General features: G+C 55.1%; 1 protein-coding gene across 1 annotated transcript in view; it reads left to right on the forward strand.

The window, feature by feature from the left end:
* The first annotated feature begins 7,888 nt into the window (after positions 1-7,888).
* Positions 7,889-13,060, forward strand: part of OSBPL5 (oxysterol binding protein like 5) — a 75,114-nt gene continuing 69,942 nt past the window's right edge. Inside the window, exons 1-3 of the mRNA XM_007949331.1 lie at positions 7,889-7,906; positions 8,080-8,160; positions 10,373-10,462. Of these exons, the coding sequence (XP_007947522.1) occupies positions 7,889-7,906; positions 8,080-8,160; positions 10,373-10,462 (189 nt within the window). The remainder of the gene's footprint in view (positions 7,907-8,079; positions 8,161-10,372; positions 10,463-13,060) is intronic.

Here is a 13,060-nt window from a genome sequence, read left to right on the forward strand (position 1 = left end):
AGCAAAGCCTGAAGTGGGGGCTTGGCTGAGGAAAGCCCAAGCCAAACCACAGCGCCCCTAGAGGACAGAGTGGAACTGCCCACAGAGTCTCCTAGGCTGTCAATCTTCACAGAAGCAAAGCCCAAACCACACCCACTGCCGTGGAGTCCATTCCGACCCACAGCGCCCCTAGAGGACAGAGTGGAACTGCCCCCACAGGGTCTCCAAGGCTCAGTCTTCAGCAAAGCGGACTGCTTCACCTCTCTCCTGGGAGCCGCTGGGGAGCTAGAATCGCTCACCTTTCAGTAAACAGCCGAGTGCTTTACCACTGTGTCTCTAGGTCCATTGGCTGAGGAAAGGCTTGGATTATGTCAAATAGCACTGCTGGTTAGTTTCTGGTCAGTGGTGACCAGTCTCCAGAAGGGTCAGTGATTGGAGAAGAGAAGCCTGGGGCTGGGCCATGAGTGGCAGCTCCCGCCTGTGAATCTGAGCTGCCCACCTCGCAAGCAGGCTGAACAAGGCACGGCCAGTGAGCCCAGACTTGAGCCACGGGGACACCACTGGTCCCCGCACCTTCTGCTGCTGGCAGGTCCCAAGCAGATAGGATGGAGGACACTGTGGACAGCTGCTCAAGCATCGAACTCTCCTGCAGACTTAGACCCTGTCCCTCATCTAAGCCGTGTCCCTGTCCTGCCTGGCCCCTAATTAACATGGCACTGCTGGGGCCAGACCCCCCCGGGGACGCTGTTTCAGAATTGAGGGGGAGGCCCCAGAAGTGCCGTGGGGCGTAGCAGCATCTGAAGGTGGAATGGGGGTGGGTGGGGTAGGGAGAGCTTTGCCAACCCCAGAGCCAGACACCCTCAGCTTCACATGAGGGACCAAGGACCCCACCGCCCCCATCCCACCCTACCCCGGGGGGCCCTGCTGGAAGTGCCACCTGCTGTTGGGCCCAATGCCTCAGGGGCCTTGTAGGCAGCCCACCCCTGGGCAAGAGCGACAAGCCTCCCAAGCCCTCCTCGTGCTGAGCCCATCCATAGAAGGGCTTAGCAAGGAGCCCCTCCAAGCCACAGCGCCCCCACCTCATCTTAGATTCCCTGCAGGTTCCCCAGCCTCGAGTTCACTGCCCTGCTGGGGGCCTGGTGCCACCAGCCCTGACCTGCCTGCCTCCCAGGGAAACTGAGCAAGTGTGCTGATTGAAGCAGCCTGGGGATGGGAAAGCCCGCCTGGAGGAGCCAGAGTCTAAAGGGAGACAGGCAGATGAGGACCAGGATAGATGCCTTGATGGGGAGGCACAGGCCTGCCTAGAGAGCTCGGCGGGCTTCCTGGAGGAAGGGCGCCTCACCCTGGCTCTCCAAGGAGCTGGCTACTGCTGCAATGCCAGGGACTGCTCCCAGCGCAGGGCTCTGAGGCAGGGTGGCAGGAGTAGGAAGGAGGGCAGAGTCTGGGCGTGGTACAGACGGAGGAGATCAGCACCAGCGACACCGGTTTTTTGTTTTGTTTTGTTTAATTTTAGTGTGATTTGGGTGAAGGTTTACAGCGCAAATGCACTTTCCCTGCAGCAGCTCACATACACTTTGTCTCATGACAGTGACTGCAATTTCCCACAATGCAACAGCTCCCCTCCCACTTCCTCCCCATAGTTACTTCTTCCCTGTGTGCTTTCATCCCATGCACTCCTGTCCCCTGAGCGGTCTCCCTGTGCACACACAGCCCTTCTATTCTCCCAGGATTGATCTCTCCAAGGAGTGTATCTACGTAATGTAAATGTTCAGCTCATGTGCCTGTCTTTTGTTTGGCTGGAAGCCATAGGAGTGGGTTCAATTCCAGACCTGCAGGGCAGCTAGGGGCCGTAGTCTCAGTGGTTCCACCAGGCTCTATCAGACCAGCAAACCTGGTCTTTTTTTTTTTTTTATGATTTTGAATTTTGTTCCACATTGTTCTCCTACTCTATCCAGGATGTCCTACATAGACTCCCCCCTGTGAGTGGTTGACAGTGGTAGTTGGGCACCATCTAGTTCTTCTGGTCTCATAGTCGTATCAGCTAAGGATCGTGTGGGGTACCAGTTGCTTGGACTAGTTGCTTTCACATCAGTTTTCAATGGTGGATTTTTAAGTCTTCCTTCTGAAGTGTGTCTGGGTGGACTCGAACCTCCAACCCTTCAGCTGGCAGCCAAACACAGTATCCCATTTGTACCAACCAGGCGTCCTGTTACTATTTGGGGGTGTGAACTAGTGAGCTAGTTGAGTGAATGGAGTCTGGTGGTGGAGCACCGTGTGATGACGGTGGTGTTCACGCGGATCCCAGCCCCAGCACCTCCCAGCTTCGTGTCCTCGGCCAGGCTCCTTCATGCCTCTCTGCTTCAGTTTCCCCGTCTGTGAAATGGAGGTGGAGATATTAAAAACTCCAGCCACCCACAGGGTTTGGGAGTGGATCCCGTGGGTGCCCAGCACACAGTAGGATGCTGTATGTGTCTTTGTTATAATCTCACACCCAACTGGCCATCACTACTGTTGGGTTTGCATTTTCTACTTACCATTTCAGGACAACTGGCGGCACAATGGTGAGGTGCTTGGCTGCCAGCCAAAGGTCGGTGGTTCAAACCCCTCCGCGGGAGAACAGAGCTGGTGAGGTGCCCCTGTAGAGATTTCCACCTGGGAATCCCCATGGGGCCGTTCTACTGTCACACGTGGTCACTGTGAGTCAGAATCGACGTGACGACAACAACTCATGGTTTCCTGGTGTGTGTTGTCGCCGATTTCCACTCATGCTGACCCCCCGGGTGCAGAGGGAAACTGCCCCACAGGGTTGCAAGCCTGTCACCTTCAGAAGCACATCTGCAGGCCTTCCTTCCATGGGGCCTCTGGGTGGGTTTGAACCACCAGCTTCTTGGTCAGCAGTCCAGCACCTCGCACTGTTCCACTAGGAGCCACCGATATTTTAAGTCCTGGTTATTCTGTGAGCTCTTAGAAGGCTCCCAGGTGTCAGGTGCATCTGCAGGGGGCCAGGTAGCCAGGGAGGGCTGGTGCCTTCTCAGTTTTCACGGCCTTTCGTGGAAGCTACTGGCCGCTGATATTTGTTGTTTTGGGATGCCGTAGAGGGGATTCCGACCCATGGCCACCCCACAGGACAGAGTGGAGCTGCCCCACAGGATTTCCAAGGCTGTCAGTCCTTATGGGAGCGGAGTGCCTCATCTTTCTCCCTTGCAGTGGCTGGTAGGTTTGAACTGCTGGCCTCTCGGTTTGCAGCTGAGCACTTAACCACTGCACCACCAGGGCTCCTTTGCTGAGATTAATTTTTTAATAAACTTTTCATTGTGATTTGGGTAAAGGTTTACAGAGCAAGTCCATTCTCCCATCAACAGCCCTCACACACTTTGTTCCATGTCATTGACTGCAGTCCCCTCAGTGTGACGTCACTCCTCCCACTTCCGCCCTGTGTTCCGTTTCCGTTCCTCCTCTTCTCCTGACCCTTGCTGCCTTCCGACCTCCGAGCTCCGTCCCTGCACAAACGCTGCCCTTCTGATCTAGAACGCCTGATTGTCCCAGAGAGCGTCTGCCTTCCTGGGGTACCGCTAACCATGTGCACCTGTCTGTTGTTTGCCGAGGTGTAGATATGGACACATGTTTCTCAGAACCCATGGGAATTGGGAGGGCGTGGCTCTGGAGGGAGGAGAAGATGGTGACTTTGGAGGTACGGGAGATCTACTGGGGGGCTGGTACGTGTCTAAGAGGAGCAGGGCTCATTAGAGAGAGGAAAAGGGGGCTGGGCCTCCCCTCACCCACACGTTCCCCACGTGGGTCCATCCAACGTTGAGGAAGCCTGGGTACAGCAGCCTGGAACCTGTGTGGTGGCCACACCAGGCCAACCCGGGATGCATTCTGGGTCAGTTCTGGGCCTGTGTGTCCAGCTGGCAGATTCCATGCCTCAGCTGGCTGGCTAAGCCAGAGCCAGCATTTCCAGGACGGCAGCTCTTGGCTGGCCTGTAGTCCACCCTCGTCCCATGGTGTCCACTGCCTCTCCCCAACTCTGTCCCAGCTCCTGCCTCCTCAGGGGCCATGGGTCAGGGCTGTCCAGCCCTCAGATCTGAAGACTGGCCCTGGCTGAAGGGAGCTGGCCACAAGGGGGCCTCTGGGTGGGGGTGAAGACCCCACAACAGGTCCACCTGAGAGAAATCAGGCTTGGTCCAAGCTCCAGCTGACCTGTGGCCCAGGTGGAGCCCAGACTCCTCATCTGCCCAGCCCCTGACACACTCACTAGCCCTTTGCAGGCACTCCAAGATGGCAGCCTAGCTGTGCACACAAATGCATGTCAAGGGCTTCCCCGTGCAACCCAGCTGCACAGGTGCCCAGGGAGAACCTTTGCACTCATGCATGATGTGTTCAAAGGAAGTTAGCAAGAAACACGAAGCACCAGCCAGCCCGAGGCGCTTACAGTCAAGGTGGAAAACCCACAAACCCTGGAGAACCAAACACAGGTGTGCCAGCAGACTCAGGCGGCAGAGGGCAGTGGGTGGGCGCCTGGTGGGGGTGATCGGGGGCTGGGGAGCCCCTTCCAGCCCCTGCCTCTTCCCATCTCCAAGGTGGGTTGGCCAGTAACAAGCGGCCTCAGTCACCTAGCATTCTCATAACACAAGTCCCACAGTTGTTGTTGTTAGGCAATGGTGAGTCAGTTCCAACCCATAGCAACCCCATGGACAGCAGAGCAGCACTCTGCTGGGTCCTGGGCCATCCCCACAGTCATTGCCACGTTTCAGCCGTTGTGGCAGCCCCCATGTCCGTCTGTCTCATTGAGGGTCTTCCTCCTTTTAGCTGACCCTCTAGTTTTCCAAGCACCTTGTCCTTCTCCAGGACTTGTCCCTCTGGATAACGTGTCCAAAGTTCGTGAGAAGGAATCTCACCGTCCTCACTTCTGAGCAGCCTTCTGGTTACACTTCTTCCAAGACAAACGTGTCCCTTCTTCTGGCAGTCCGTGGGACATTCAATAGACCTGAAGGGCGTGTTTCAATATCCTTATATTTGATATTCTTTGCCCACACCACCATTCAAAGACGTTCATTCTTCTTGGGTCTTCCTTATTCATTGTCCAGCTCACGTGTATACGAGGTGACTGAATATACCATAGCTTGGGCCAGGCACACCTTTGTCTTCAAAGTGACATCCTTGCTCTTCAACACTTTGAACAGGTCTGTTGCAGCAGAATTGCCCAGTGCAATACATGGTTTGACTTCTTGACTGCTGCGTCCATGGGTGTTGATTGTGAATCCAAGTCAAATGAAATCCTTGACAACTTCAATCTTTTCTCCATTTATCATAACGGTGCTTACTGGTCCAGTTGTGAGGGTTTCTGTTTTCTTTATGTTGAGGTGGAATCCATACTGACAGCTCATCAGTAAGTGCTTCAAAGTCTTCTTGACTTTCAGCAAGCAAAGTTGTGTCACCTGCATATTGCAGGTTGTTAATGAGTCTTCCTCCAAGACTGATGTGTTCTTCACAAAGTGCAGGTCTTGGATTACTTGCTCAGCATGCAGACTTCGGGCGTGTCACTGAATTGCCTGGGCCTCCAGTCCTGATCCCCAAACTAGGAAAGGCACTGCTGCTCTGAGGACCATGGTGGCAGCCCCCAGCCAGGCAGACACTCAGGATACTGTCCTAGGAGGCGTGTCCTCCCCGCCCCCCCCAGGGTGGCAGCCCCCAGCCAGGCAGACACTCAGGACACTGTCCTAGGAGGCGTGTCCCTCCCACCTCCCCAGGCCCTCACCTCACAGGAGTCCCACCACTTGTCTGCCCCAGCTGCTGCATGTCACCCAAGGGAGCTGGAAGGTGCCACCACCCGGCTCTCCTCTGTGCACTGAAGGCCAGTCCTGGCAGGAAGCACAGTGTCAATGCCCTTTGTGATGGGCTTGGGGCACAGGTGGGCACCACAGGGGGTGCCAGCAGAAGCTCGGCTTCTTCAGACACTTGTTCTCTCTCAGTTCTGGGGCCGGAAGTCCCACTTGGGGTGTGGGCGGGGCCGTGCTCCCTCCGGAGTCTGTGGGGGAGGATCTTTCCTTGTCCGTCTCAGCTGCAGGTGGCCCTAGGCATTCCTGGGCCTGTGGCCGCACCACTCCAATCTCTGACAGCCATTGTCACACGGCCGTCTCTCTGTCTCTAGTCTTCTTTTTACAAGAACACCAGTCAGTCATATTGGATAAGGGATCCCCTGCTGCAGTGTGACCTCTGGCTAACCTAACATCTTCAAAGACCCAATTTCCAAACAAGGTCACTTTCAGATGCAGGCTTGAGGACACCATCATGTCTCTGGAAAGACGAACGAGCCCTGTGGATCACACACTGGGAGCCATCCTGTCTCTCTTAAAAAAAAAAAAAAAAACCTCACTGCCCTCGAGTTGGATCAACTCATAGTGACCTCTCCTTGGGTTTCTGAGGCTGTATCCTTATTGAAGTAGATTGCTCAGTCTTCCTTCTAAAGAGTAGCTGGTGGGTTTGAACCGCCAGCTTTCTGGTTTGCAGTCCAACACAAATCACATGGGTACACTTGTATTTAGATTGTTCTTTCACTGGGTGGATTGGGGGTGGGCAGTGAGATTACTCCTCGGTGTCACCACTGTCCACCGACCACTTTCTTTAGGTCCCTGGGATGCCTGTGAATGCCAGACTCCTGAGCCCAGCCAGGCCTGTTGGACCCGAGTTGCCAAGCGGGTGCCGGGAAGCCCACCCCCAGGTAGCCCCCAGGAGGGCTGCTGTGTCAGTGTGAGCTCAGCTGACGGACGGACGCCTTTCCTCCTTGTTCCCCTGACACTGAGGTTGTGGTGTTAGTTGCCACCGAGTCAGCTCCGAGTCACGGTGACCCTGTGCAGGACACAACAGAACACTGTCCGGCCCTGCTTCATCCTGGCGAACGTCAGCGCGTTCTGGTCCATCACTGGGGGTGCTCTGCCTCCCCGTCTCGCTGAGGCTCTCTGTCGCCCTCACTGGCCCAACACTTCACGGAACACGGTGTCCTCCATGACTGAGCCCCCTGATGATGAGTCCAAAGTCAGCCAGTGTCTGCTCCACGGGGCTCTCGCTGGCTTTGTGGAAGGAGACGGTCGGGCCTGTCTTCCCAGTCTGTCTTTATCTGGAAGCTCTGCTGAAACCTGTCCACACGGGGAACTCTGCCAGTGTTGGAAATACCAGTGGGGTGGCTTCCAGTGTCGCAGAATGACACGCTGACAGACCGGAGGTGGCCCCTGACATTGGCCATGACAGAAAATGGAGCAAGGGGATTAAAGAGGCAGCCTAACCGATCAGCCTCACATCAAAGGTCCAGGGCCCTAGTCAGGCCCCTGGGACTGGGAGGGAGCAGGGTCGGGCCTATTAACTACCCCACAGCATGCAGGGCCTGCTGTGTGCCTCACCTGGGATGGCAAGCCCATTCAGATGCCATCCCTGCCATTAGGGGGCTCAGGGATCAGTATAGGGCTAGGTCTGGGAGCAGGAAAGTGCCACAAAGTGGGTAACTATGGGAGGGACCTGAGGGGAGGTCCTGACCCACCTAAGGATGCAGCTTTCTGGAGCCTCCAAGACCGAGAGGTGATGGGCCGTGTGTGGTCCAGGCCAAGGGGTGGCCACATTGAGCAGCGCTTAAGAACAGGCTGGTAGCAGTGGTGGCTTGGGGGCAGAATTCTCACCTTCCCTGTGGGTGTAAAAATGGCATGACCTCCTCGTCTAACTTCAGGAGGGTGGAGAGAACCAACACCACGTGTAACGTCAGGAGAGTACAGAGAGCCAAGGTCAACAGCCCCAGGCTGATTCCTATGAGGCGGAGGTCAGACCTGCCTCCACTCTCCAACCTTTGTGCCAGTTCTGACGGCAGCCTTCCCTCCCACGGCACCCTCTACTTCTCTGCTGGGCCCAGTAATTTGTCGCAATGGCCACATACTCACGGGTATGGGGTTTATTAGGGAAGTAACAGGCTACGATTGAGGATCAGGATACAGTTCTCCAGCCAGAACAGCTCCTCAGCTGTGCCCACAGGCAGCCCTCTCTCCTCTCTCTCTCTCTCTCTTTCTCTCTCTCTCTCTCTCTCACTCCCTCTCCCTCTCCCCCTTGGTCCCTCAGCCCCTACCCTGCTTTGGCAACTATGACAAGCTCTTTAGCTCTGCCAATAAGTCTACTCTGCCAGCAAGCCGTGGCCCGAAGGTGCTCAGTTGCCTTGCTCTGTGATCAGCACGCCCACGGCAGCTGCCCCACTCTGTAGGCTGGGGAGCCCGCTGCACCATCTCATGCCATCTCTTGGTTCTGCTGCTGCCACTTCTTGTCACCGTCTGCCATCTCTGATGTTACAGCTCCTGTCTCCTGAATCTAGGAGGTTCTCAGCACAGGGACCCTGGGTCCAAAAGATGTGCTCAACTTCTGGTTCTTCTTGATGGTAGTGAGGTCCCCTTCCAGCTCTGGGACGGTTCATGTTAAGTTCAGTGGGATGGCAAAACTGACCAATCCCCTTATTAGAATTCTATGCACCTTATTTGCATGACTCCATTCCTGCAATGGTTCCACACACCTTATTTGCATTGTTAGCAAGCTGTCTAATCCCCTTGGTGGGCTACAAGCACCTAATTTGCATAGTCCCACCCAATTATCACATTGTGAAATTATAGAACCATGCAGGGCTAAACCAAACAACCAAACTCACTGCTGTCAAATTGATTCCTACTTCCAATGACCCTATGGACAGAGTAGAACTGCCCCACTGGGTTTTCAAGGCTGTAAATTCTTTGTGAAAGCAGACTGCCACATGTTTTTCCCAGAGAGTGGCTAGTGGGTTCAAACTGCTGACCTTGCAGTGAACAGCCAAGTGCTTAGCCACTGAACCACCAGGCCTCCATATGACTGGCTTCAAAAATAAAACCATAGTCACTACCATCAAGTTGATTCTGACTCGTAGTGACCCCATTGGGTTTCTAAAGCTGTAAATATTTACAGAAGCAGACTGCTTCATATTTCTTCCCCAGAGCAGCTGGTGGGTTTGAACCACTGACCTTTTGGTTAGTAGACAAATGGCTTAGCCATTATACCACCAGAGCTGCTAACAAATGTCTAGAAGAGCCATATTAAATAATTCACAGCCCTGTACATGGGTTTATTGCCAGGCCCGATGTCTTAAAAACTTACAAGCAGCCTCCAAAGCACAGCAACTGGTCTCTATTCACCTGGAGCAACAGCAGAAGGAGTCAGGAGGAGGCTATGGGATGTGTGACTAACGGCCTCCATGAACAATGGCTTCCTTTGCCATGAGACCAGAAGAACCGGATGGTGCCTGGTTACTGGTAAAGATTATATAGCACAATCCTGGTCAAAAGGAGGAAAATGCAGAACAAAATTTCAAACTCTCGTGGACTCTGGACTTTCTAGAGCGCTGGAGGCGGATGAAGCCCTGAAAGTCCTGCCCTGAGAACCTAAGCTCTAAACCAAAATACCCCCCCCAGAGTCTTCTTCATACAAGATGGTAGCTTCGCTTCACTAGTGAAGAGGTGGGCCTTGAGTGTCATGTTCTTTTAAGATCCGTGTCTATGGGGTCAGCGTGACAACAGCAACTCCAAGGTTAGACGGGGACCTCAGGGGCAGTCAGTTTATGTGAATGGGAAGGGACAACTCAGAAAAGGAGGGGAGAGTGGCTGGACCTCTAGATCGGTGTCATCTATGCCACTGGGTTGTACGTGAAGAAGCTGGGGACTGAGGGACGTGCCACTCTGCATATTATCAACAACAAGAAATAAGGAAATTGTATTTAAAAAAAACAAAAACCCACCTTATGAATCACGGTGCCCTGATCTGAACAGACCCTGGGGGCAGTGCGGGGCCGGCAGGGTTTCGCTGCATCGTCCGCGGGGCGGACAAGTTGGCGCCAACTCCGTGGCACCTAGAAACAACAACATACCTACGGGCAGGGAATGCGCCTCTAACTTGAAGCTTCAGGACCGAGAAAGGAAGAGCCAGATGAGCGAGTCCACAACCCTGAGGCTGTGTACTCTCAGAAAGAGACGAGGGACACAAGTAGAGGACACGGAGGAAATTCTACTTGCAAAGGGCTGCCTCGCCGAAGAAACACCCTAGATGCGCAAAGGGCAGCGAACACAAGACACCACGGGGCCTGGCCCACCGTCTGTTCCTGGTGGAGAAGCAGTTGTTCTCGCCTACGATTATCACAGCCCCAGGATCTTCAGGCACCCACTGAGAGGTCAGGGAGGCAACTGTTCTCCCAGGAGCCAGTGACACACTGGGAAGGTCAAGGGCTCCTTTGTTTGGGAGAGTACGACCAGACAAGGTGACCCTGTACCTTTTGTTTCATCTCAGGTACAGAGTATTTGTTTCTCTCATGGTGGGACGTGATGGCCATACTTACCTCTGACAGGGACGTGACAGAAGTGAAGATGGTGATGAGAGTGGTGGCAGTGTGATGGTGCCAGTGGTGGTGGTGGTGGTGGTGGTGCTCTTGATGAAGGTAGTGATGATAGCAGAGGCTTGTGTGTTGCTAGGATGCTGATGGTGTATTGCTAGGATGGTGAACACGTTTCAGTGGACCTTCGAGGCTCAGACAAACTACGAAGAATGGCCTGATGAGCCCCTCCCACACATCAGCCAGTGGCAACTCTATGAGCGTCTGGGGTCTTAAAAACCTGCAAGCAGCTATCCAAGGCACAGTAATTGATCTCTGTTTGCCTGGAGCCAAAGATGAAGGAGAGTCAGGAACCAGAGAGAAAATGCAACGTGTGAGTGTGTGTCAACTTGGCTGGGCCTGGTTGAGTGGCTGGGCAGCTGGTGGTAGTTATTCCCCATGATGAGACTGGCAATCAACCCCATGGTGGGATCTACCACAAGCAGCTGAGTAGCTGCCTTTGGAATGTGGTCTGCTGCCTGTATATAAGGAGAAGCCTTGGGAATGGTCTCTAGCTTATGTATGCTTGAACCCTGCATGTAGCCATGTCACTGTTCAGCAGCCTGCCATGCTCTGCCAACCTTGGGACTTACAATGGACTTGAATTAATGGCCTGCCATGTGGTTTGGTAACATCAGGACTGTGCCATTTTATTTGTTGACCTTGGGCTTGTTACCCTTAGCAGCCAGTAGCTGCCTGAGTAAAGAAAAGCCTCCAGCTTCACTGGGCCAGGAGCGCAGAGCTGAAGCCCAGGGTCAAGGGGCTTTCACTCAGCCCCTAAAGCCTGGCACCTTGAACTTGGACTTAAAGCCTCCAAACTGTAAGAGAATAAACTCCTGTTTTTTCAGCCATCCCACTGTGGTATATTCCTGTCAGAGTGGCACTAGGGAACCAGTACATGTGGCTAGTTGCTTCCATGAACAACTGATCCCTTTGCCAAGAGACCAGAAGAACTGGCTGGTGCCCAGCTACCATCACGCAACACGGCAGCTGTGCATCGCGGTGGTATGATGCCGGTGGTGATGGTGGTGACGGTCATGGTGGCCCTGGGCCCTCCCAAGGTGCTCCTTGTTCTGTGTCCTCCATGTGTCTCCTCCCTCCCTGCTGCAGGTCCTCAGCCCCAGCCCAGAACAGGGATTTAGGACACAGCTTGAACCTGAGAAATGAGGTTTTGAGAACCAAAGCCCGAAGAGGAACCTGAATAGATATTCCTCCAAAGAGGAAACAGAAGAGGGCAGCAGCACTTGAAAAGGCTGCACATGTGAAAAGGCTGCACGTGTGAAAACGCTGATGTGGCAGATGTGTTATTACCTTACCTCTCCTCCCTCACCTCTCCTCGGGCCTGTGGCCTTCCACTGGAGGGACTCGGGGAGGGGGTCACCTTCCACTGGGACGGGCTCCTTCAAGGTGGACCGCAGGCCAGATGAGATCCACCCGGGTGGTCCACACCTTGCCCAGGCCTCTCCTTCCACCCACCTCCTGCCCCCTGTCTGTGCTGCATCTGCCCTCTGCAATGCAGGGCACAGGTGGGGCACGGGTGGGCATGGTGTGGACGCTTTCTCTGAGGGGAGACCCGAGCCCAGGCGCCTGTCTGGGGCCCGTGTGCTTCCAGCTACCCTGGCCGCTCCTGACTCCTGTCCACCGGTCCCGCCTTCGTGGAGGACAGACACATCCTGGAGGACAGATGCATGTGTGTGGGAGACAGAGAGAGAGAAAGACGGGACAGACACCGAGGGAGAGAGACAGAGAAAGACAGAGACAGAGACGGGGGGAGAAAGACAGGGACAGAGATAGATTGAGAGAGACTGAGATAGACTGGGAGATAGAGAGAGATAGAGAGGCTGAGAGACAGAGAGACTGAGAAGCAGAGCTGAGACACAGAGCATGCCAGAACCACGAGCGGCCGCCCAGAGTTGTGGGGGGCACTGCCAACTCAGCAGCAGGTTCCCCCCGAGAAACCAAGCAGGCGCTGCCCCTCCCAACCTGGATTCATGACTCAGCCCACAAAGACACCACCGCAAGGTGCCTCCCTGGGGACTGGGGATGAGGGCACCTCCCTGCTCCCCCCACCCCATCCCGTGGCCACACGCCATGGAGGGCCTGTCCTCCCCCATGCCAGCTCAGTGCAGCCAAGAAGGGTGGCCACGTGCTCTGGAAAGAAAGCTGGTTTGAAATAGCCCTGATTTAAAACATCCTGCAAACTGAGGAGTGAACGCTCGTATCTGCAGAGGGGGCCTAAACCCTGACTTGCTGCAAACTGCGGGCCGATGGGCCTCCCGGGATCCGAAGTCTAAGCAGGGGCTGTTCAGGGATGCCACGCAGTCCTTTCTCCCCACAGACGGGCGTCCGTCCTTGCAAGCCCCACACGGCGTCTCAAGTCCACGGCGTCACTGGAGACCCCAGGGCTCAGGATGAGGGTAGCGACTGCTCCCAGCCTCCAACTTACAGACGAGGACTCCGGGAGGCAGAGTTTAACGGGCCTGCCCACAGCCCTCCCGCTTCCTGACAAGCCCCCCCCAGGGTGCTGCAAAGTCCCTCACCGTCAGCACCGGCCCTGCGCCTCTCAGCGCCCCATCCCCGTGTCTGGACCCAGTGTGCAGACGAGGAGGCCGAGGCTTTGAAGGGACGGTCATCCCCCCAGGGACCCAGCTGCCTCTGGCAGGC

The sequence above is a fragment of the Orycteropus afer genome, unplaced genomic scaffold (assembly GCF_000298275.1).
Source record: "Orycteropus afer afer isolate SDZICR_OR568_19922 unplaced genomic scaffold, OryAfe1.0 scaffold00244, whole genome shotgun sequence".
In the NCBI taxonomy this organism is placed as follows: Eukaryota; Metazoa; Chordata; class Mammalia; order Tubulidentata; family Orycteropodidae; genus Orycteropus; species Orycteropus afer.